This window comes from Halichoeres trimaculatus, unplaced genomic scaffold (assembly GCF_033239565.1).
Source record: "Halichoeres trimaculatus isolate MK-OKI-2021-1 unplaced genomic scaffold, fHalTri1.1 fHalTri1_scaffold_16, whole genome shotgun sequence".
In the NCBI taxonomy this organism is placed as follows: Eukaryota; Metazoa; Chordata; class Actinopteri; order Labriformes; family Labridae; genus Halichoeres; species Halichoeres trimaculatus.
In genome coordinates this window covers 14,882,104-14,903,706 of record NW_027437194.1, presented here as the reverse complement: position 1 = coordinate 14,903,706, position 21,603 = coordinate 14,882,104, and the positions used below count along the sequence as shown (strand labels likewise).

General features: G+C 39.9%; 1 protein-coding gene across 1 annotated transcript; it reads left to right on the top strand.

The window, feature by feature from the left end:
* The first annotated feature begins 473 nt into the window (after positions 1-473).
* Positions 474-19,994, top strand: pip5kl1 (phosphatidylinositol-4-phosphate 5-kinase-like 1). The gene is made up of 10 exons (XM_074690929.1): positions 474-606; positions 6,104-6,292; positions 9,411-9,461; positions 9,581-9,735; positions 9,868-9,992; positions 12,550-12,584; positions 12,683-12,738; positions 12,843-12,955; positions 14,294-14,456; positions 18,939-19,994. The coding sequence occupies exons 2-10, from the start codon at positions 6,104-6,106 to the stop codon at positions 19,372-19,374; spliced, it is 1,323 nt and encodes a 440-aa protein (XP_074547030.1). The 5' UTR covers positions 474-606; the 3' UTR covers positions 19,375-19,994.
* The last annotated feature ends 1,609 nt before the right edge of the window (positions 19,995-21,603 follow it).

Below are 21,603 nucleotides of genomic sequence, written 5' to 3'. Positions count from 1 at the left end.
TCACACACCCTGACTCTGATCTTAGCATGACAATCCAGTTTCTCCACAGATCGTTTTGTCTAGGGAGAGACACACAGACCCAGACCTTTCGTAAGAAAATAGGGGATATCTGTTTTCTTCTTCTTCTTCTCTTTTTCCTTTTATTTGTTTGTTCGTTGCTAATATGCATAACTAGACTGTATGGTCTATGATTTGTTTGATTTGATGGTGTTAGCAATAAAATAACTAAGTATTTAAAATTTTCTTCTTTTTCATTTAAGCAATTTAAATTACATCCCACTAACTGCTGTTAAACTTCCTTCAGAGTAGGGTAACTTACAAAACTATCATTTCACAGTATGGCAGTTTTTTTTTAATTGAAGCATTTTTTGTTTTCTGTTATGTGACTGAGGGAGTATTCTTTCATATTAATACCTGTATGTCTGCTCCCTCACTCACTGTCACAGTCTGTGACCGCAGGCTCCGCTCGATGTCATCACACGGTCCATCTGCAGGCAGACATGTGACTCACGGTCACGCGCAGTCACGCACGCACGCAGGGAGAGAGGAGTGGGAGTGAGGAGGAGACGCACGGTTACCGGAGACTGCGCCAACGAGCTGCACGAGGCAAGTAAACACGAAAAACGGAGCATGATGACGGGTAGTTAGGCGTCATTCACCAGCTGCTGTAACATTATTCGCATGATGTGTTGTTTTTATCACCGTTGTCTTAATCGAGTTACACCGTGCATCCAGTCAGAAATCCTGCTTGTCATCATCCTCAGAGGAGCCAGAAGTTTTACCAGAACTTTACTAAAACATACTGCGAAACCCATTAAAACGAGCTTTTTATACTTAAAAGAATTTATCGTAAAAGCAAAAGCAGGAAAACTTGTCAGAAACGATACCTAATACTTGGCAGTGAGTCAGGTCACGTCCACATACTTACCAAACTCTGATTCAACCAATAACTGAGCACTTATCATCACGTCGTAAATACTCTTTCCTTTTGTTATCATGTGGTTTCAAAATATTATGTAAGAACTACTGTTGCTCATCATTGCTCATGTTCATGATGACTTTAACAACGCAACTCTTTATCACGAGTTTGATCATTACGATGTTTAATTCTCAGAAAAGCAGCTTTAGCAGACCACAGTGCCTGTGGTTTTGAGAAGAGCTGGGTTTTTGTCTAAGTTCCCATAAAGAGAAGTTAGGAAACAGACCAAAAAACAAAACAAAAAAAAAACTGACACCTTTTCGGAAGATAGTAGGCCAGCCCATTAGCAAAGAGATCCGTTATTTTTTATACAGCTTTTTTAATGTCTAAAAAACAGTGCTACAGGATTATCAATAAAACTCAAGTTCATTAAAAGTCCTTAAATCAATTCTTTGGTTAATGTTTGCATTCTAAAATGTGTAGTTTCTTCACCTGAAGGCAAGAAAAGCTGTGCTGCAGTAATGTCTTTTTCATGCATTGGTCTTAATCCAGCTACTGCACTGTCAAACTCAGCATAATCAATTGACTAACATCAGAAGTCCATGTGTCTGTGGTCAAACTTCCATTCCTGATTGATAATCAGACTTTGTCTGTGTGTAGAGATCATTAGGGATGGGTTCTGAATTAAGTACTTTTATAGGTCATGGGTACTGATTTACGTAAAATCTAGAGGTTCCATGCTTAGGTACTGAAAGGCATTTTTGTGACTGTGACAGAATGGAAGAGTAGGCAGTTTTCCATGCTGGACATGAACACAGCAATACACGTTTTATATTGAAAAATAAATATTTTAAATCTAAAAACTCTGAGATTATTGGAAAAAAATTAACACCACATAAACACACAAAAATATAAAAAAATAGGTACCGTTGAGTTCAGATTGTACGGTAGTGGATAATGGTACCAGATCATTTCAAATGTGTAAGGTACCCATCCCTACACATTATACAGGGAAGGAAGAGGATACAAAGTACTGCAGGCTGAGGATACTGTTCCACATATAACATAAGCTGCTGATATCCTAGGCTTTCTTCTGGGAAAATGTTTTCTCATCAAGTGCTGAATTTTCACTGAGTTGAATACTAATTGATTCAGCTGTGGGGTGCCTCTGATAAACCTTGTGCGGTTCTCAAAGGCATTTCTTTAGAGGGGCTGCAGTTTCTCCATATCTCTTCAGTTAATCTTTGTTATGATGGCGACTAATTTCCTCTTCAGAGACTACAAACCACTTTAACACATCATATATTATAACATAACAACTTATTACTTATTTACCCCAACTAATATTTTACCTTTGTTAAACTTGGTAGTATTAAACAATTTTAATGTATAATGTTTTTCTTTCTTTCATTCTTTTTTTTCATCATCAATACCTCCTATGAAAAATGTATTTTGATCTACAATGCAGGTTTAAATGTACAATTTGGTTAGTTTAACCCCTGTTTTTCATTAGATAGATGACTTAGCACTTTTATTTTTGTCTTGGTGTCCTCCTGGTGTGATTCTGTGAACTCAGCCGTCGATCACTTATTCTGCCTGTGATGCTGCAGTACATGCAGGGCTGGGTCTGTGCTGCCAGAGTGCGACAGGAAACTGCAGAGTCAAATGATGACTCTGTGGGTTTATCGCCACCTGCTGCAGTTATCCCATTATCACTCCTTTAGTTCTCTCAGTGTTAATGCAACTGTGTCGATGAGGACACTTTTTTTTTCACACCAAACTGCAGGAAAAACAATAACATTTCTAACAGATGTCCAGAGTTAGGACGGTAAACCAGCTCCACCTTTTTTCAGTTTTTTTATTGACAGGTGCATGTTGCTACCCCAGGTGTGTTTTTAAGATATGCTGCTAGCAAAATAAGTGTACTGTGTAAACAACAGAAACAACATTCACATCCGTCAAGTCATGACACCAACTGGTTTCTGGATAAAAGTTTGTGCAACTTGAGCTTGGTGAATAATATCCTCTTCTACTCTTTTTTTTCGCTTTTCAGCCAAAGGTGAACAAAGAGGGAAAGAGTATGCAGTAAAACAGAACAAGTAGTTAGCAGACATTCACTTCAATCAAGAGAGACAAGTATATGAATTTAAGATCAGTCTTCTTTTTTTTTATTATGATATTGAATTAGTGACAGTTACCTAAAATCTACTTGAGCTTTACAGGAAGATAGGTTGACTGAAGGGTGTTTGACCTGACCCACAGCAAACTCTGTCCTCCCAAAGAGTTCAGAAGTGTTGGCCAATGATAATGATAATAATTATACATTTTATTTAAAAGCAGCTTTCTTGACACTCAAGGTCACTTTACAGCTAATTAAAAAAGAGATATTCACAGTAGAAATACATAATGATGGCGTAGCCTGACGCTGAGGAAAACGTTATGATGTGATAACAATAAGGGTGCTTTGCTAATGGATAGATGGGTGACCATGAGTGAAAGGACTGTATTGATCACCCTGTGCTTAGCGCCATTGTTGTTTTCCACCTGTCACAGTCCTCCATTTTACACCCAGCACCCACGCTGTGTAATTAGTGAGCTGACTTAAGCTGGTGTCCATTGGCGTGTTGGTGTTAAAATGAGGTGTGTGTGATAATGGGTTGTGTTTCCACGCCTTAGATCAACAAAAACCTGGACCAAGGCGTGAAGTCATTGAGCAGTACTTTTCTGATATTAAGAGAGTGCATTGATGAGAGAGAGAGGCAAGAGGCATAACGTTCACAACACAAATTCCTTTTATTTTTACATACAGAGACAACCAGCACTTCTCTGTGTTTGTGCTGATGAGGTGGGATTCAATCTTTTCTGACACAGAGGTCTCCGTTGTTTTTCTTTAACAATGATAGTTTATGAGTCAGATCTTGGGATACTAGATGACCAGAAAACCCTTGCAACTACCCTTGCACAGACTAAAACCTCCAGCTTCAACAAACTTTCTATCCTCTATGCTCTTAACCACATTCAGAAACACTCATGTATGACCAAGTTTTTTTTTTGTTGCTGTTGTTTTGTTATGTTTCTACAACCCTCAAACGTAGCTGCTATCTGTAAATGCCATAGATCGTCATGCCAGGCAGCTCACTTATCATCTTTTTGCAAGCCGTGTAAACTGAAAAAATGTTGCTCAGAGATTTCTGAGTGTCAAAATCCATAAATGTGTTTGTCTAGTTAAACACATAGATGGATTATTTGTCTGATATTTACATGAAGAAATCTCCTGAAGGCTCCAACATCACAAACACAGCCCAGAGGTTAAGTTCAGGGACTGATTCAGCTGAGGGGGACACCAAGCAGACAGCTAGCAGCTCCCACCTGTCCCTCAAAGAGGCCACGCCCCTAATCCTACCTCCCTTTGATCCTTAACAGGTGAGTTCTTCACAAACAGCCTGTACATTTATTATGAATAAAAGTTTTAGGGATAGAGAACAAATAGTTTTTGCACCAGGTTGTAAACATGTTTATCTCTACTGTACAGCTTGAAGGGGCCTGACTCACCACTATCTCCAGTGAATACTTGAGAAACCGCCTCTTTTGGCATGAGTACTTAGCCTTAATTTTACAGATCTGCTCTGGGCTTGATTCAGAAATGTTTAGAAAAATACTATATATTTGATTTTTCCCCTTATTTTTTCTGCAAAATCACATAGCATCATAATACACTTTATGTCTCAATCTCTTTTTACTCTTGAAATCATACCTCTCAGGTCAGCAATGGCTCCTTTGCTGACCAACTCCTAAAGACGTGCTGTGTGCAGACCTTAGCAGCTTGAGCGGACCATCAAACAGGGTCACACTCGGCCATGATCAGAGAAGGAAGCTTTTGTTTTATGGTTGAATGCAAAGTGGAGCTGAGAGCGTTGCAGTGACAGAGAGAAGAGCTTTAAAGGAGCTCTGTATCCTGCTTGTTGCTATGAAACTGAACAATAGCTGCTCTGATAACTTAACAAGAGATAAAAAGTGTCAGATAAAGGAAGGATACCGGGGTGTTACCACATATACTACTGACTCTGTTACTGTGTGTATTTACCTTGTTTTGTAAGTACACACATGGACAAAATTGTTGGTACCCTTAGTACTCAGTTAGTTTTAAAGGATGAAAAAGAAGTGGACCACAGAAAGTGGAGGACAGTTGTCTCAGGACACTTAATGCTGTGACAAATAAAAAGAATTTGAAGTAGTTGGCTGTAAAAGTAAACGTTGCTCATTATAGCTCTGTTAATTTGATTTGTGTTTGTAGACCTCCTTCAGCTGACACTACAGAGTTAAATGCATTGACATAGTTAACCATGCAATGCTTTGAATGAGCTACACAATGATGCTTCTGATAAAATACGTTCAACTGGTTCCAGAGCTAGCTTTTGGCCAACAGTGATTAGCCCTGAATTGTTAAATAAAACTGAGTTAAAATTCAAAACGGTGTTCCCCAAGGTCCTTTTCTGGGTCCTCTTTTTTTTTATATTTATTTATTTATTTTTTTACACTTCATTTATAACATTTTGTCTTCCGACTCAGGTTTTAAAATTCACCCTTATGCTGATAACATGATTTTTTTATGCACTGCTGGTGATCTCTCCTGGACTGCTGCTCTGAATTTGGAGTTGCATCTGTAAGGTTTGGGTTGGTCTTAAATGCAAGGAAAATTTATTATGTTATGAACATGTTATGGGATTTGAAAATAAGGAGTTGATAATAGGGTATTTTCTTTGTATAATGAGTTCAGAACACCTCTTATGAATGAAATGTTTATCCTTAGATATCCTTAATTGTTTTGGTGTACTCATAGATGACTAGTTTTGATGCTTAGAGTCCTGTCGATGTAAAGTTAGGGAGGGAGGTTTATTTCTGCATTGATAACTGGTTATTTACCTGTCTTTGAGCATCCCACTTTAAAAAGCTGAACTGTTCCTTTAACTGAGCATCGTCAATGAAGCTGCCCTCCCTTTGTGTTGGTTTCCACAGTGGCTCTGTTAAAGACTCTACTGACAGTCAGCTGTCTTTGTGTTTGGCCTCTGTGGCCTCACTCTCTGATTTCTTTCTGCTGCCGTTTTTCAAACGTGGCTCGGTCAGAGTCAGGGGACGGGGCAGCAGACACTTCTTTTTAGATTTTTGTGTTCTTCTCTGTCACAGATGGAGATGACAGCCCACCATCAGAGTACCGGCACGGTAAAGAGGAGGAGGTGGGGGGGTCTGAGGCAGCAGTGGAAGCTCTTGGGATTATTTGAGATCGATCCGCAGCATGAGTTTTATGGCCTGACCTGCATGATGAAGGAGGGACTGTCTGCAGCCACACAGAGCAGCATAGACAACGCACCAACAGTGAGTATAATGAGCAGAGGAAACCCTTGCACCAAGTTTAAGTGCGTCCACTAAAATTCTGTTTTTTTGGTCCCAGACTTGCTCAGATTGTTATTCTAAGTGTCTGACAACATTTCAGAAAGGATCCCCACAGAGTTAGAGCCTTTTGTTAAAGGGAAAGATGATTTTATCCACAAACAAGTGTCACATCACTTTCTACACACAGAAACAAGACCACACTGACAAAATCAGGAGTTTAATCTTGCCTGACACAGGCACTGCTTACCTACCTTTGCCTTTATTGCCTTTCTTGATTGTGTTATTCTTTGAAAGCCATATTTTAAATGTTTTTTCAGGACTAAATATAATATTTGTATTACCCACAAAGTCTGTTTAAAACATGGCCATAGTTTCAGTGACATCACCCATTAGTTTCTTATGAGGTGTTATGAAGCCTAAAGATGGCGGCTCCCATATTGGAATTCCTGACTCCCTCTAACATCTCTTTAATCACAAATCAGGGATGATATCGAGCTGAGGTGAGCTTTCTTGAGTCACCTTGCGCTGGTCACTGTGAAAAACCAAGCAGAAAAGCAACAGGACTAGAAACAGGCTGCACCTAAATGCCCACAAAGGGTGGAGTCAAGTGAAACCAGGCTAGTAGATACCTGAGGGAGTGCAGCTTTTGCACCTCTATATTGGCCTTTTTTCAACACCTGAGGCTCGATAGCACAAGATAAAAGGAGAGTAAAGCTTTTAAATGCTAACTGCTGTTGTTCCCTGTATTCCAGTAGTTAGTTGCAATTCAACTCATTTTGATAATATTTTTAAATTTCTCTTTTCAATTTTGAAACAGTAGTTTTTTAAACCCTTGGTAAACAATGTAAAGCAACATGAGGACATCCTTTAGACCAGAATCCAAACAATGCTGGCTGAACTGCAGTCAGTTTCCACAGAATTAGGTGGAAGGTCAGGCCTGTAGGGATTCTCTTTCCTAACCAGTGGTCTGCTGGTTTTTGTGGAGTGGTTGTCCACTAACCCGTCTGTCTGACTAGTGGCATCTTTATGTTAAGCTCATATGCAGTAAACCAAACTGAAAGTAGTTCACTGTTAATTTATTTCAGGATCAAGAACAATAACTTCGACCACCTGTTCCTTAACAAGATGAAATTGGAGACAACAAATCTGTTGTGGGTAACACACTTGGTATCATGGCAACCGGTGGGAAAACTGCTCTGTAAAAATACTTCACTTTTACCTATAAGAAATAAAGAACAGGGTTTTTTTTGAATAGTGCCAAGGTCTTAAAATAAGTGTTTTCTCATGTAAATTTTTTTTTAAAATTTAATAGCAGACATAGGTACAGACTACACACAAGATAAAAACTAAGATGACACCACTATTCATTATCCTACAGACAATCTCTTTCTGACTATTCATTCAACAGGCCCAAGTTCAGTCTTGTTGTCATTGTGCTGTTTTGTGGAAGTCATTCAGTAATGTCTAAAATCAGAAAAAGGAGGCTGTTTGTCTCCTCTGTGTAAAATATGCAAACACACAGCTGAAAGGGGAATCCCATCCTGAACGAGACCTTCACCTAGAGAGGTATGCAGACTGAATGAAGTCACAGAGCAGGTACACACACACACAAACACACACACACACACACACACACACACACACACACACACACACACACACACACACACACACACACACACACACACACACACACACACACACACACACACACACACACACACAGAGCTGCTGCTTCAGTCTAATCCCAGCCAAACAGCAAACGCTGACTCGACAGGCATCGGCCTGGTTGTCCTGTCCGTTGTGTTGAAATGCAGAGCTCCAAAAACACAGCACACATGAACACTCACTCCTACATGCACCATCCTTTTGCTTTAGGGTGACTTTACAGAAATCAGTGCTATGGACTTGTATATAAATGACAGTTATTTTTAGACAACAAGTCACATTTCCCTTTCTCTCATGTACGCACTGTACACACACTCCCGGAAAATTCCTTCAAATTTTAGCTCCTCCATCCAGAACTTTTCCTGATTTGAGTGCTCACTCATCCCGCAGAGCATTAAACTTTGCTGTTGGATACGGCTTAGGGCAGTCAGGCTGAGTCCCATGAGGCAGATAATGACATATTAATCAGTCTGAGGAAACCAGTTTTACCTCAAAACATGACTGTGGAAGGAGCAGCAGAGCCCCACCATGATGACAGCTTACTTAACTGTTCTCATCTCCAGAGATTCACTGTCTTCAACTCCAGATGTTTTTATCCACCCTTCCAAGTGTTGCTCTTTAGCACACTAATAATAATACTTTACTTTTCTTTTGAGCTTGTGTCTCAAGTTTGTTCATTAGACTCTAAACAATGCAGCACAAATACGTCTGTCCCTGTCTTCAGCGCACCAATAGCACGATATACACGTCATCCTCCCACCGCTCAATCATAACTGAATTATCCAAATTCCCCTCTGTTTACACACTGACTCTTGTAAAGATTTATAAAGCAGTGGCAAGAGAAAGTCTGGGAGATTGTTTACCTTCACAAATGTAACTGCCCAGAAAGTTCTGCAAAGTTTTCATGAGTTTTGAGTCTTGTTTGCTGCATGTGTGTAAACACAGACTTCATGTCTAATCTGCTTTGTGATACTGTTAATTTCCAAACTGAAGAGCTGTCAGTTGCAAAAAAAAAGTACAAGACAATGGTTTTCTTTTCTACTCAAGAAAGTCAGACTGAAGCTTCTGTGGAACACATTGTTTGCAGGGAAACTGAGAGTCACCAGAAACTACTGCAGCTCCAGGGAATGTAGTAAACCAAGAAACCACAATGTTTACACTGCAGACACATCTAGTGGAAGAGTTTTTGTTTTACTTTTCTTTTGAGCTTGTGTCTCAAGTTTGTTCATTAGACTCTAAACAATGCAGCACAAATACGTCTGTCCCTGTCAGCCGCTTGTATTACTATAAGTCAACAACTGACCGGTTCTAAAGTAGTGATAAAACTGCTTCAAGATAAAATCCCTGCTCTGTTTTCTGAATTTATCCGACAAACCATGATGTGTAGTATTTATATAAGTTTTACTAGTGACATGTTTCCTCTTCCTCTCAGGCTGAACTGACAGACGACGACTTCAAGTTACAGATCACTCAGATTCACAAGGTGAGGTGGACGTGTCACATTGATGAACACTGTTTAAAATCTGCTGGTCACTCCCATTTGTATCTGCTATTGTGTGCGTTTATCTATATCATGTGCTTGCTTATGTGCATTGTGTGCAGGACTTCACCATGGAGACCTTTGCAGGGCCGGTGTTTGCCAGTCTTCGTGGCTCTTTAGGAATCACAGAGCCAGAGTATCAGCAGTCACTATGCTCTGAAAACTGTTACCTCCAGTTCATCAGCAACTCCAAGAGCAAGGCCGACTTTTTCCTCACGTGAGACACTCCCATAAACAACTGTTACACTGTGTTTATTCAAAATACCAAGTATAAATTGAGCTTAAATCTTTATAAATTACTTCAAGACTTCACTGTAAAGACTGTCCCGCTCTGCTTTTGGACTTTTAGAAATGATAAACGCTTCTTTTTGAAGACCCAGAACAAAAGGGAAATCAAATTCCTTCTGGCCAACCTGAAGATCTACTTGGACCACCTGAGGAAGTACCCCCATTCACTGCTGGTCAAGTTTCTAGGTACACACATCACACACTCCAACTGCCTTACATGGATAAACTGTTTTATGAATTGCTCTCTTCAGACAGGTGTTTTTCCTTCTTCTTTTAAAACAGCGGTGTTAAAGCCCCTCCTGGAGAAGAGCAATTTAGACCCCAATGTCTTAAAAAACTATCAGCCTGTATCCAACTGACCGTCTTTAAGTAAAGTTTTAGAAAAACTTGTTTTTAACCAAGTCAATTATTTTTTAATTCAGAATAACATTTTAGAGAAGCATCAGTCTGGTTTTAGGTTGAATCACAGTACGGAGACGGCTCGGGCCTTCTTATTTATCTGACCTGTTTTTACCGTTTCAGCCCTCGCAGACCCTGAGATCCTCTGGCACTGGCCTTTTAACCATACCAAAAGTTAGAACTAAGACACTCGGGGAGGCTGCTATTAGTTATTATTGCCCATGATTGTGGAACAGCCTGCCAGAGAATCTCAGGGCTGCAGAGTCTGTTGATACTTTTAAAAGCGTCTTAAAACTCACCTTTTTAATCAAGCTTTTACTTGATTTAACCAAGTTAATTTATTCTTTCATTATTTATTGTTTTGTGTATTACTGTATATCTTATTCATTCTTTTAGTCAAAATTTTATAATAATAATAATAATAGTAATAAATTTTATTTATAGAGCGCTTTTCGACAAACTCAAAGTCGCTTTACATAAAAAGTTAAAAGTGCAGGTAAAAAATATGTGAACAATAGAAAACAGATAAAAGCAAAAGGTTACAGTGCAAGGTAAAAACATAGTGCATTGAAAAGGGAAGGTGTGTTTTTTAATCTGGTTTTGAAAGTGGTGAGGTCAATGGAGTCACGGATGTCTTGTGGGAGTGAGTTCCAAAGGGAGGGGGCGGCAACTGAAAAGGCTCTGTCCCCCCAGGTTCGGTGCTTGGTCCTAGGGACGGTGAGGAGGTTAGAATCCGAGGAGCGTAGGGGACGGGGAGGGACGTAGGGGTGGAGCATGTTGGTGAGGTATGGGGGGGCCTGGTTATGGAGGGCTTTGTAGGTAAGCAGAAGGATTTTGAATGAGATGCGGAATGGGATGGGGAGCCAGTGCAGGTTGTGAAGGATGGGGGTGATGTGCTCTCGGGAACGGGTGTGAGTGAGGAGGTGAGCGGCGAAGTTCTGGATGTACTGAAGTTTATTGAGGAGGGTGGATGGTGAGCTGTAGAGGATGCTATTGCAGTAGTCAATGCGTGAGGTGATGAAAGCGTGGATAAGGGTTTCAGCTGCAGGGAAGGAGAGAGAGGGGTGAAGGCAGGCGATATTTTTGAGGTGGTGGAAAGCTGTTTTTGTTACTGATTTTATGTGTTGGTTGAAATTGAAGGAACTGTCCAAGATGACTCCAAAGTTATGGCAGTAGGGTGCGGGTGATAGGGTGGGGCTGTTGAAGGTAAGGTGGAAATCTTTGGCTGCGGAGATGAGGGAATGTGGACCTATGACGAGGATGTCTGTTTTGGAACTGTTGAGTTTGAGGAAGTTTGTTTCTAGCCAGGAGTTGATGCCAGAGAGGGTGGAGTGGATCTGAGGGTTGATGGAATTGGTGGATATGTATAATTGAATGTCATCTGCGTAGCAATGGAAATGGACCGTGGTGATGGATAATCTGATCGAGGGGGAGGAGGTACAGGATAAAGAGGAGGGGACTAAGCACCGAGCCCTGAGAGACACCTTGGGCCAGGGGGGCAGTAGTGGAGGAGCACCTGTTGGTGAATACGAATTGTTTCCGATCTGTTAGATAAGATTGTATCCAGGAGAGAGCGTCGTCGGTGATGAGGAGATGGGATTTGAGACGGGATAACAGGATGGAGTGATTGATGGTATCAAAGGCGGCAGTGAGGTCCAGGAGGATGATCATTTTATCATTTTATTCTTAATTTTTTATGTCATTTCACTTATCCATTTTATGTTATTTTATCGCTCTTCTTACATTTTTATTATTGTTTTAGTATGATGGTTTTTTAGCTCCAGTGTTTCCTTATGGGGGCTCTCCGTGCTAGGGGCTGCTCCTGGTCCACTTCTGGGGCTGCTGCCAGGGGACGGCTTCACCTGCATGGCTATAGGCCACTGCATTGTGTTGTGGGGCCTCGTGTCTGTGCGAGGCGGGGAAGTCTCCGGCTGCGTTCCTTGTGGGCCAGGAGCCCTCCTCAGTGTGGATAGCCCCGAAGGTAGCTTATTCCTTACCTCAGTCCTCGGTGCTCAGCCATGTCTCTCTCTCTGTCTCTCCCTTAGAGCTAGTATGAATGTGTATGGGAGTAGGTGTGTATGTGTGTTTGTCTGCGAATGTGTGTCTGGATTTTTTCTTGTTCTTATGTTGTTTTTAGCCTCGATGATGCACTTTGTGTTGCTTTTAAAGTATGAGAAGTGCCCTATAAATAAATGAAGTTTGAGTTTGAGTTTGTTTTCTGACAATAACAACCAAGATTGTCCATCAAGACATTTCATTTTTCAATATTAAAAAGCATTAAAGGTGGCTGTACGTGAGGGTATTTGTTGATCTAATCTGAAAGAGTCCTAACTTGTATTTCCAGGGGTTCACAGGATCAAAATCCCACACAAGCGAAAGGTACAAACCATGTTTTGTTCATCTTCTGTAGCATGTAGCATCATGATAACAGGACCCTAAACAGCATTGAGAAGCACATTTCCATTTGTCTCTTGCAGAAATACTTCATCGTTATGCAGAGTGTGTTTTATCCAGATGATAGGATCAATGCCAGGTGAGCTTGGTGTGCTTGCTCCCTGTAAATACGGAGCCCTGTGCAGTGTTGGTTCAGTGGTAACAGCACAGACTGTGACTGTGGTATCCTGTGTTTTTTATAAGGTATGACATTAAGGGCTGCGAGGTGAGCCGCTGGACCGAACCAGCACCAGAGGGAAGCCAAATTATTGTTGTCCTCAAAGACCTCAACTTTGAAGGCCAATTCATCACTCTAGGTGAGGAGACATGGTGTGTTGATTACAAAACTATTGCACCCTCTTCAGGAGGGTTAGTGTATTGTTTCTGGGACAAGTTACTGTAGCTGTGCATATATTTCAAGTGCAAAAGCAAAAGCAAAAGCAAAGAGGTAAAAAAAAGGTCTAAAAAAAGTCATCAGCTTAAGTATGAAATTATGTATGTATGATTTTTTTAAAAGAAAAATCTGTTGTTGATGAAATAATGATCAGATTACTATACACTGATCATTTTAGGTTGTTCCAAGTCCAGCGAACAAAAACAGAAACCCTCGCTGGCTTGAGAGAACAAAGTTTTGACTTGTCTTTTCAAGTGGCTGATGTCTTGGTGTGTGTGAAGTCCTCAAAAGCACTTATTATTTACTTTCTTTTGATCTTTCTTTTTGATGTCCAACTTCTACCCTCTGGGGAAACATGATGCTGCATTGGTAAACTCAATACTCTTGATGGTAAATCAATCCTGACTTATTGATGCAGATTTAACCACATTAATAACAACCCCCTGCCTCCTTCTAAACCTTGAAGATTATTTGATCCAGTCTGTCAGCGTAGCCCTTTTTCTTTGCAACTCTCCATATTTTTTTACCAAATCTGACAACCTTAGTCTGATGAGATCACCTTTTAAACAACTTAGTCCTGGATTAAAAATTCTTTAAGGGGGACAGAAATATGTTGAAGTCAAATGGTGTGCAGTGCTTCACAGCTGTTCTGTGAATAACTGAGGCTGGAAGTGAAAAGATTGAAGAACAGGGCTCTGAGTTTTCTTGGTCCTCTCTTGAACTCCAGCTTTAGCACTGTGAAGTAGTGAAAGATAAAACACAGGCGTAAAAATGGCTCCTTTAAATATCCTATTCATGGTGCTGCTTTGGTCTTGACCTCTCCATTTCTGTTTCTCTTCTGTTGTCCTATCTCTCAAAGGCAAATACCCTTGAGTAGTATGTAATCATTTAACTAAAAATTACCCAATTCATCCAGTGGTCTGGGGGCCAGATGTAGACTTTCTTAATTTTTTAAGGCCTGCTAAAAGCTACTGTTTATATTTGGCTGATTATTCTGCATTATTACTCTGTGTTGATACAAGTACATGATATAGTTTCTCCTTGAACTAGATCTGGAAAAAATGGCTAGTCTTCTATTCAGGTATGTAATCTTGAGAGGATTATTAAAGGTCGGCAGCAAGTTTGGTACACTTAGCCTACGCCTCATGACTGAGCCCATCTGTGACTCAATGCATTGAATGAATCACCATCATCAGACTGACCCTTACAAACTCTTCATGTAAGCTTTTTATTTCTGTGTGTTTTTTTGTTGTGTGTGTAGACCAGCAGCGCACCTGGCTCCTGCGACAGGTAGAAATTGACACACACTTCCTACGGAGGCTCCATGTGTTGGACTACAGTCTCCTCTTGGCCTATCAGCCTCTACACCAAGACGAACGCCACCAGAGCCTCTCCTTCGCCACTCTCATAATGAGAACCAAAAAGTCAGTGTGTGTGTGTGTGTGTGTGTGTGTGTGTGTGTGTGTGTGTGTGTGTGTGTGTGTGTGTGTGTGTGTGTGTGTGTGTGTGTGTGTGTGTGTGTGTGTGTGTGTGTGTGCTTAATTCCCTGATTTTAACATGTGCTGCAGTCAGAGCTAAGGGCTGTTGTGCCTTAGTGTTCAGAGGATCTTTGTATTGCTGGAACAAAAGAGTGGCTTTTTTTTTTTTAAGATTTTACTTTTTGATGTTTCTATGTTAAAAAAGTTAAAAGAATGCAGCATTTTTCCACATTCTCCTGTTGAATTTGTGTATGTGTGAAGTGCCCCTGAATGCTCGCCACTCTTTGTCCTTTGTCAAAGCTGTGTTTCAGGTTTCAGGTTGTTTTAGGGTTTCTGTCAACTGCTATCGATGTTCCCTGATTGACCAGCGCCAGTGCAATGAACATACTAAAAATCAGATGAAAATCAGGTCATATTTTTAGCATAGACACTTAGACATAACACATTGAGTAACCTTTTATCACACGCAAGGCCTCTGGGAATGTGACTAACAATATTTAATCAGGACAATCAAAATTCACTGTGTCATGCTTTCCCATTGCGCAGAGCAGTTAGACCTTTTCTAAGCCAAAAATTTCTCCTGATGGTGATAACAGGCCTCTGTGTAGACATGAGATGAGCCTTTGTCTGAAAAAGAGATTGTTTTTGTTGGCAGAAAAATAAATTTTCAGAAACCACATAAAAAAAAATGACATTCTGTGCTTGACGTCACAGTTCACAGTAAACAAGGGGAAGACAGGAAATGTACCCTTCTGGTGTCAATTCACTTATTTCCTCCATTTAATTCTGTCACAGAGCCCAGATTATTAAGAATTAAACAATGAGTACAGTTTAGAGTCACCTGCAACCAGTTAAGTATTTGGAGGTTTTGACGAGAGTCTTCAGGAAATCAAGTCAAATGTTGGTCTCAGTGACTGGCTGGCAGCGGAAACCAAATAAACAGAAACGGAGATGAGTCATGACCATTACGATAATAATGTTGGTTACTATTTCTCTTTATAAAGGGCACTGTGTGTTTAAAGGTTACTGGAAGGTTTTGTTTGTATGGTTTTGAGATGGGAGAGGGTAAGAGTCAGCATTAGGCCTCCAAAGTTCAGAGTTGAAATGCAAAGACATCTAGTAGTATTACAAACGTTATATCAAGACACTTTCCAAAAACATTAACAATCTGTTAACCTCAATTAAATTTTACTTTAATCACAGGTTTCACTTATTTCAATAGGATACTGTAATCAAGACTATGTCTAAGAATCAGTTGAGGAAAGAATTGGGAATTGGTGCAGATTTAGGGCAACGTTCATGTGGGGTTTATGAAACGTGCGTATAGGCCAATCACAGCGTGTAACTGATCAGGAGCTGATAAATGTGGCGCCTGAAAAATAATCATTATCTTTAAAGACACACCGTTGAATATTCAAGGTTTAGCTGGTTTAACCCATGAAACTAAGAACATGGAGACACACATTACAGAACGAAAAGGGACTTCTCTGTGCTTGAGATCAACAACACTATAGGCAGAGAGGAATCAAACTTTGCTGTTTGGTAGCTGGAAGAAGTATTAAAGAGAGTTAGAAAAAAAGTGCTACACTGTATTACACAGGAAGCTACTAGCCTCTAGATAGTTCCTCACCTCACGTTCACAAACATATTAACAGTAGTTTTAAGGTCTCATCTCATTTTGTGCCAAAAAAATAATGATTTTTTTAAAGTCAGCAGTGCATCCCAGTCAGTGACTGAAAAATGAAATGTAAAAAAGTAAAGATTTGCAAGGAGGGGAATCAGTTTTTAACTCATCAGTGCAATATCAGATGTCACAAAAGCACTGTTTAACTCAGTGAGACAACAGGGACTGCTGATGTGTTCACTTAGTTTCAAACAACTGGTTACTTGTAGCTTGAGTACGGTACATCACACGCTTTTGCTCTTAACCACAACTGCATTGACCACTTCAATTTAGCTCAATTGCCACAACAAATATTTGGAGAAAAAACTTTTGAACAGTGAGGGTCAAACCCACAGGACTAAAGTGAAATATTACTTAATATCTGCTGACACAGAGAAACAGGAACTTAATGGTTTACCACATGTGAATATGTGTGTGTGGATGGGGATTGTAGCGAACTAGACTCAGGACTCTCATGTTCTGCTGAGTAAAGTAACTAAATTTGCCTGTGAGGTAGGTTGACTAACTTAAAAATAGTGAAATGATGTAGTGTGTCAAACAGTGGGAAAACATTCCAAAAGAAAATTGATATATTTTGCAAATTTTTGCAAATTCAGTTTTTCTTATTTTTTTGTTGTGTTTCACAATTTTTAGACAATTAAAAAATGTTTGAAATTTTTCAAAATTGCAATGTCTCTATTTCATTCAAATTTAATCATAACAATCTATAATTTCTAAAATTTTCGTAAGTTTTTTTCAAATTTTTAAAATGTCAATTTTTTAAAAAGTTTTTGCAAATTTATTAGATTTAATGTTTTTTAAGGATTTGTAGATTTTTGAAATTTTGTTTTTTTCCCCCCCAAACTTAGACATCACATATTCAATTTTAAAAATTCAAAAAGTTCCTGTTTAGATAGTTGTTCTATTGTAGATTTTAATAGAGTATAGATTCTTCTACACACTTAAGCCTAAATTTTGTTCAAATTTTTATAATAACAATCCATAATTTCTAAAATTTTCTTAAGTTTTAACAAATTTTTAAAATGTCATTTTTTAAAAAGTTTTTGCAAATTTATTAGATTTAACTTTTTTTTAAGGATTTTTAGTTTTTTTTTTTTTTTTTTTTCCCCCAAAATGTTGGATAATTTTTTATTTTCCAAAATTATTTGCTAATTTTTGCAAATTTTTATTTTATTTTTTCAATTGTTGCAGATATTTTAAAAATGAAAAACTTAGACATCACATCTTCAATTTCATAAAATGAAAACGTTCTTGTTTAGATAGTTATTCTATTGTAGATTTTAATAGAGTATAGATTCTTCCACACATTTTTGTCTTTATTGTAAAGATAAAGTAGATTTTGTAGCACTGGAACGACTTTAATCTAGATGACCTGAGGCAAAATGGCTCCTATGAAAGTAAAGGTTGCAGACCCCTGATCTAGAAGGAAGCTTTTTTCAAGAACACTAAGAAACTCCTCACAGCTCCTTTAAGTACTGAGTTAACATTTGATGAAGAGACACAAGGAATGAAGTGACTTTGAAATCTCTCCCTGTCACGTCTATAACTTAGTCAAAGCATTGATGGAAAAAAGACCCGGGTTGACTAACGCTTCCCAGGTATTTCATAATGTCTGTCCATCTGCTAAAGATATCATGATTCATTTCAGAGTGTTAGTCTCAAAGAGGGCAAAAGACGAAGACCAAAGGGGAAAGCCCTGATGCAGTTGTACACATGAATTGAATATAAATAATAGATAATTAATTAATACATGAAAAAATAGAAGTCAGTGAATTTTATTTTTTTATGAAGTTTTTTTAAAAGAATACATTTTAAATTCTTTTTTTTTTTATCATAGCACGCCTAAACATCTTTGCTCATCAGTGACACACTCATCATTTTTTCCTGTAAAGTCTTACAGAGGAACCAGTACATTTGGGCTGTCAGACACACAAGAGACGGACAAAAAAAACCCCCATCAAGATTATGGTATTCCCATCGTTTTAGGCTGTCTGTCACAAAGATCCATATCTACCCCAGCAATAGAAGCTAAATAGTTTTAGGTACCATTTCATGGGAAGTAATTTTGTGTAACACATAAACAAGAACAAGTTTTATCGAGTGTGACTCTTTAACCAGGCGGAAACAATTTCTGAAGACAAGGAATGTTTATTTCGACCCCCCTGGTATATAGCAGAGACACTGACTCATAGTACCACCAAACTCCATATCAGACATTTGGATTTCCGTTCCAGAGTGACTCACACTGATGTAGTAGAAACATACACACACACACACACACACACACTCACACACACACACAAAAAAAGAAGGAGAGAGTTTCTGAGGCTCAAAAGGTCTTTGATATGTCAGAGGGTTTTGGATATAAACTTTTTCTTCTAAGTACACTTAGAGATATAAAGTGCTTTCCAATTCTTTTTTTTTTTTTTTTAATTTTTGAGGGATTTGATAAGATAGGAGGGCAGTGGATTATTTTGATTATTTAGTATTGAAAACAACACATTTGTTACTCTGTGTGTCATGTTTAGTGTTGATCTCATGGTGCATGCTTTCATCACCTAAGATTTTAAGTTTCTCCATGTAAGAACATGAATTTTGGCTTGAGGGTATAAAACCTTTGAGGTTTATGGGTCTTGTTGTCAAAGCTTGTTTATTAAATATTACAGGAAGTGACCACAGAGAGTGATGTTACATGCATGTGCATACATGCAGACTCATCCTGTTCTTTTCACTTTCTGGTTCAGGTCTGTGAATCCAGGCTCTAGCCCAGTCCATGCAGGCACTGCAGCTGTCCCTGGTGTGGTCCCAGAAGAAGACTCTGTCTTACTTTTATCTGAAGGAGATGGTCGCTGTTTGACACCACAAATTGCATCATGTGGTGGAACTCTTCAAACATGCCCTGAGCACACAGGGCTGAGCGGTGACACATCTGAGCTGCACGACTTCAGGGCCCAAAACCGACGTTTACTGCCCAACTTAAAGAACCCTCTGCACGTCATTGATGGGCCGGAGCAGCGCTACTTTATCGGCATCATTGACATTTTCACAGTTTACAGTTTTAAAAAGAGGTTGGAGCATTTTTGGAAGAGGCTTAGACATCCAGGACGCTCCTTCTCTACTGTCAGTCCACAGACTTACTGCCACAGGCTCTGTCACTGGGTGCAGGACCACACCAAGTAAACCGTAGTTGTAAATTTACAAATTACCATTCATCAACCAAAGTACACACGCATACACACACTCACCAAACAGCCTTCATAACACAAAGTTGCTGTGTAGCTCTGCCCCCTTGACGAATCACTGATGTACAATAAATATTTGCATTATGGACTCCTGGGTAAACACTCTAACATGCACAGAGACTTTGAAGCTAAAAAATGTCTCAAAACGGAAGAAAATAGTACAACCCGGGTAGAGATATGTCAACAAACCTATTGATATTTTCCCCTTCTCATGCTCCACCACTAACTGCCAAGTTTTGGCAATATTGAAACTTAATTGTTTGATTGGTAAAATTTGCTGTGGCAGTCTAGCTGCAGAACTCATCACTGAAGCACCTCCACAGCCAGCCCGGAAATACATGCAAAACAAGTGTTTAGGTTAATTTTTACACAGATGTATGAAACATTTCAAAATAAAACCTTGTATTCATTTCTGGTTTAATGTCAGCTGTTCGTCATCACTTTTCAGATAATCTGATTGTAAATTTAAATAAAGGACCCAAGAAAAGTGGAAGAGCATCCACAGCGGATGCTGCAGAGGCTTCTGCCAGACACCAGTCAGTTAGTCCGTGGTGGGGACTGGTGTGATTCAAGAGGATCTGGTGACCTCTGGCTAAGCAGCGCCTGTGTGCAATTTCCTAAATGGGGGGGGGGGGGGGGGGGGGGGGGGGGGGGGGGGGGGGGGGGTGTTATGGCAGAGCAGAGTTGTGGAGTGTCCAGCTTCCTCTAAGTGTGCAGTCTGATTTGTCCCCCCAATGACCTCACCACTCTCCCAGAGATTGTCCAGCCTGAGGCTCTGTAGCTTCCAGACCAGACAGAGATGCAGCTAGACAGCACAATAGTCCCTCTGTGAAAGGTGGAGATGATAGGAAGGTGGAGGAAGCTCATTTCACTGGGCACAGGAAGTGCAGGCGCTGCTAAGCTTTCTTCATTCAGGAAATGGTGTGAAGTGACCAGCAGAGGTTGCTTGGCTCTGAATGAAAACCTGGTTTTCTGAAAAACTGCATGAAAACTGAGATTTCTGGCAGTAATCTACAGTGTTGGTAATAGTTGTGTAAAAAAATATTAGAGATGACAGAACCATACTTGAAAGTAAAGCGTAATCTGGAACAGTACATTCGGGAGAACAGTGAGACACAGGGTTAAAGAGCAGGAGAAACCCTCCTAAACTGGAAGAGTTGGCAGGTCTATCTGACCTGCCTTGCTCAGCCAAACACAGGACAGGAGCCGCAAATTTAATATGTACAAATCCAGAGCTGTCTGTGGGGTTAAAATTGGCATTTCAGATTGGAAGAACAGGCACTACATTAAAGGTGCCGTAGGCAGGATTTAGCTAGTCATTTTTTTCTTTAATTTTTTTGTGTTTTCTTTGGATTAAATGTTAGAGTATCCATTGATAACCCTTTGTGAGTGTAGAATAATTGCACTACCGCAAGGACACAGCATTTCCACCTGTCTCTGTTATGAGCTGACAAGGATTCTCGACCGCTCCAGGTATCTTTGACCAATTAGAAGAGCCCCTGAGGCTCTATCCTGATTGGTTGAGGGGCAGCGCTTCGTCCTTCATCGCGATTGGTTGTAAAGCTCTTTGTTCTCGTGAACCTGCATGAGGAAGTCCTGGCTTCCATATTTACCTGCCTTGTCCGACTTCCAACCCCCAAAACACCAAGGAGTTAAACGAGGACAGGACGAAGAAGAAGTCGTTGTGAAGCCTTTGAGGGCAGAGTGTTTTGATACCGGCAAGTATTGTGTCGTGTTTGCGCGCGTTCTTGGGGGAGGGGCTTAACTTGCGTAAGGGCGTGATGTCAGCGAACACAGGACGGGAGGGGCTGTGCTGGTTCTCAAATCGCCATCTTACCTGGGTAATCCTGCCTACGGCACCTTTAATGTCGTTTTCAGGATGGAAGTACACAGACACTACTTTAACATCAGTGTTTCAGGCTTGATCTTGTTTATTTCATATCCCATACATGTACAATTTCCTCCTAGAGCAAGACCATGAAGTTTGAAGGGGGCTTTGTTTTCAGCTCTAGAATTGAATTAAGTATTAGTCATCATGACCTTCAGTTTTTTGTTCATGAGAGGAAGCAAAGTTGTGGAGTGACCAGCTTCCTCTAAGTGTGTGGTCTGTTTTGCCCAGCACAAGAAAAAATCTTTCTGTTTCCATTTTTCTTTTCTGTCAACACGA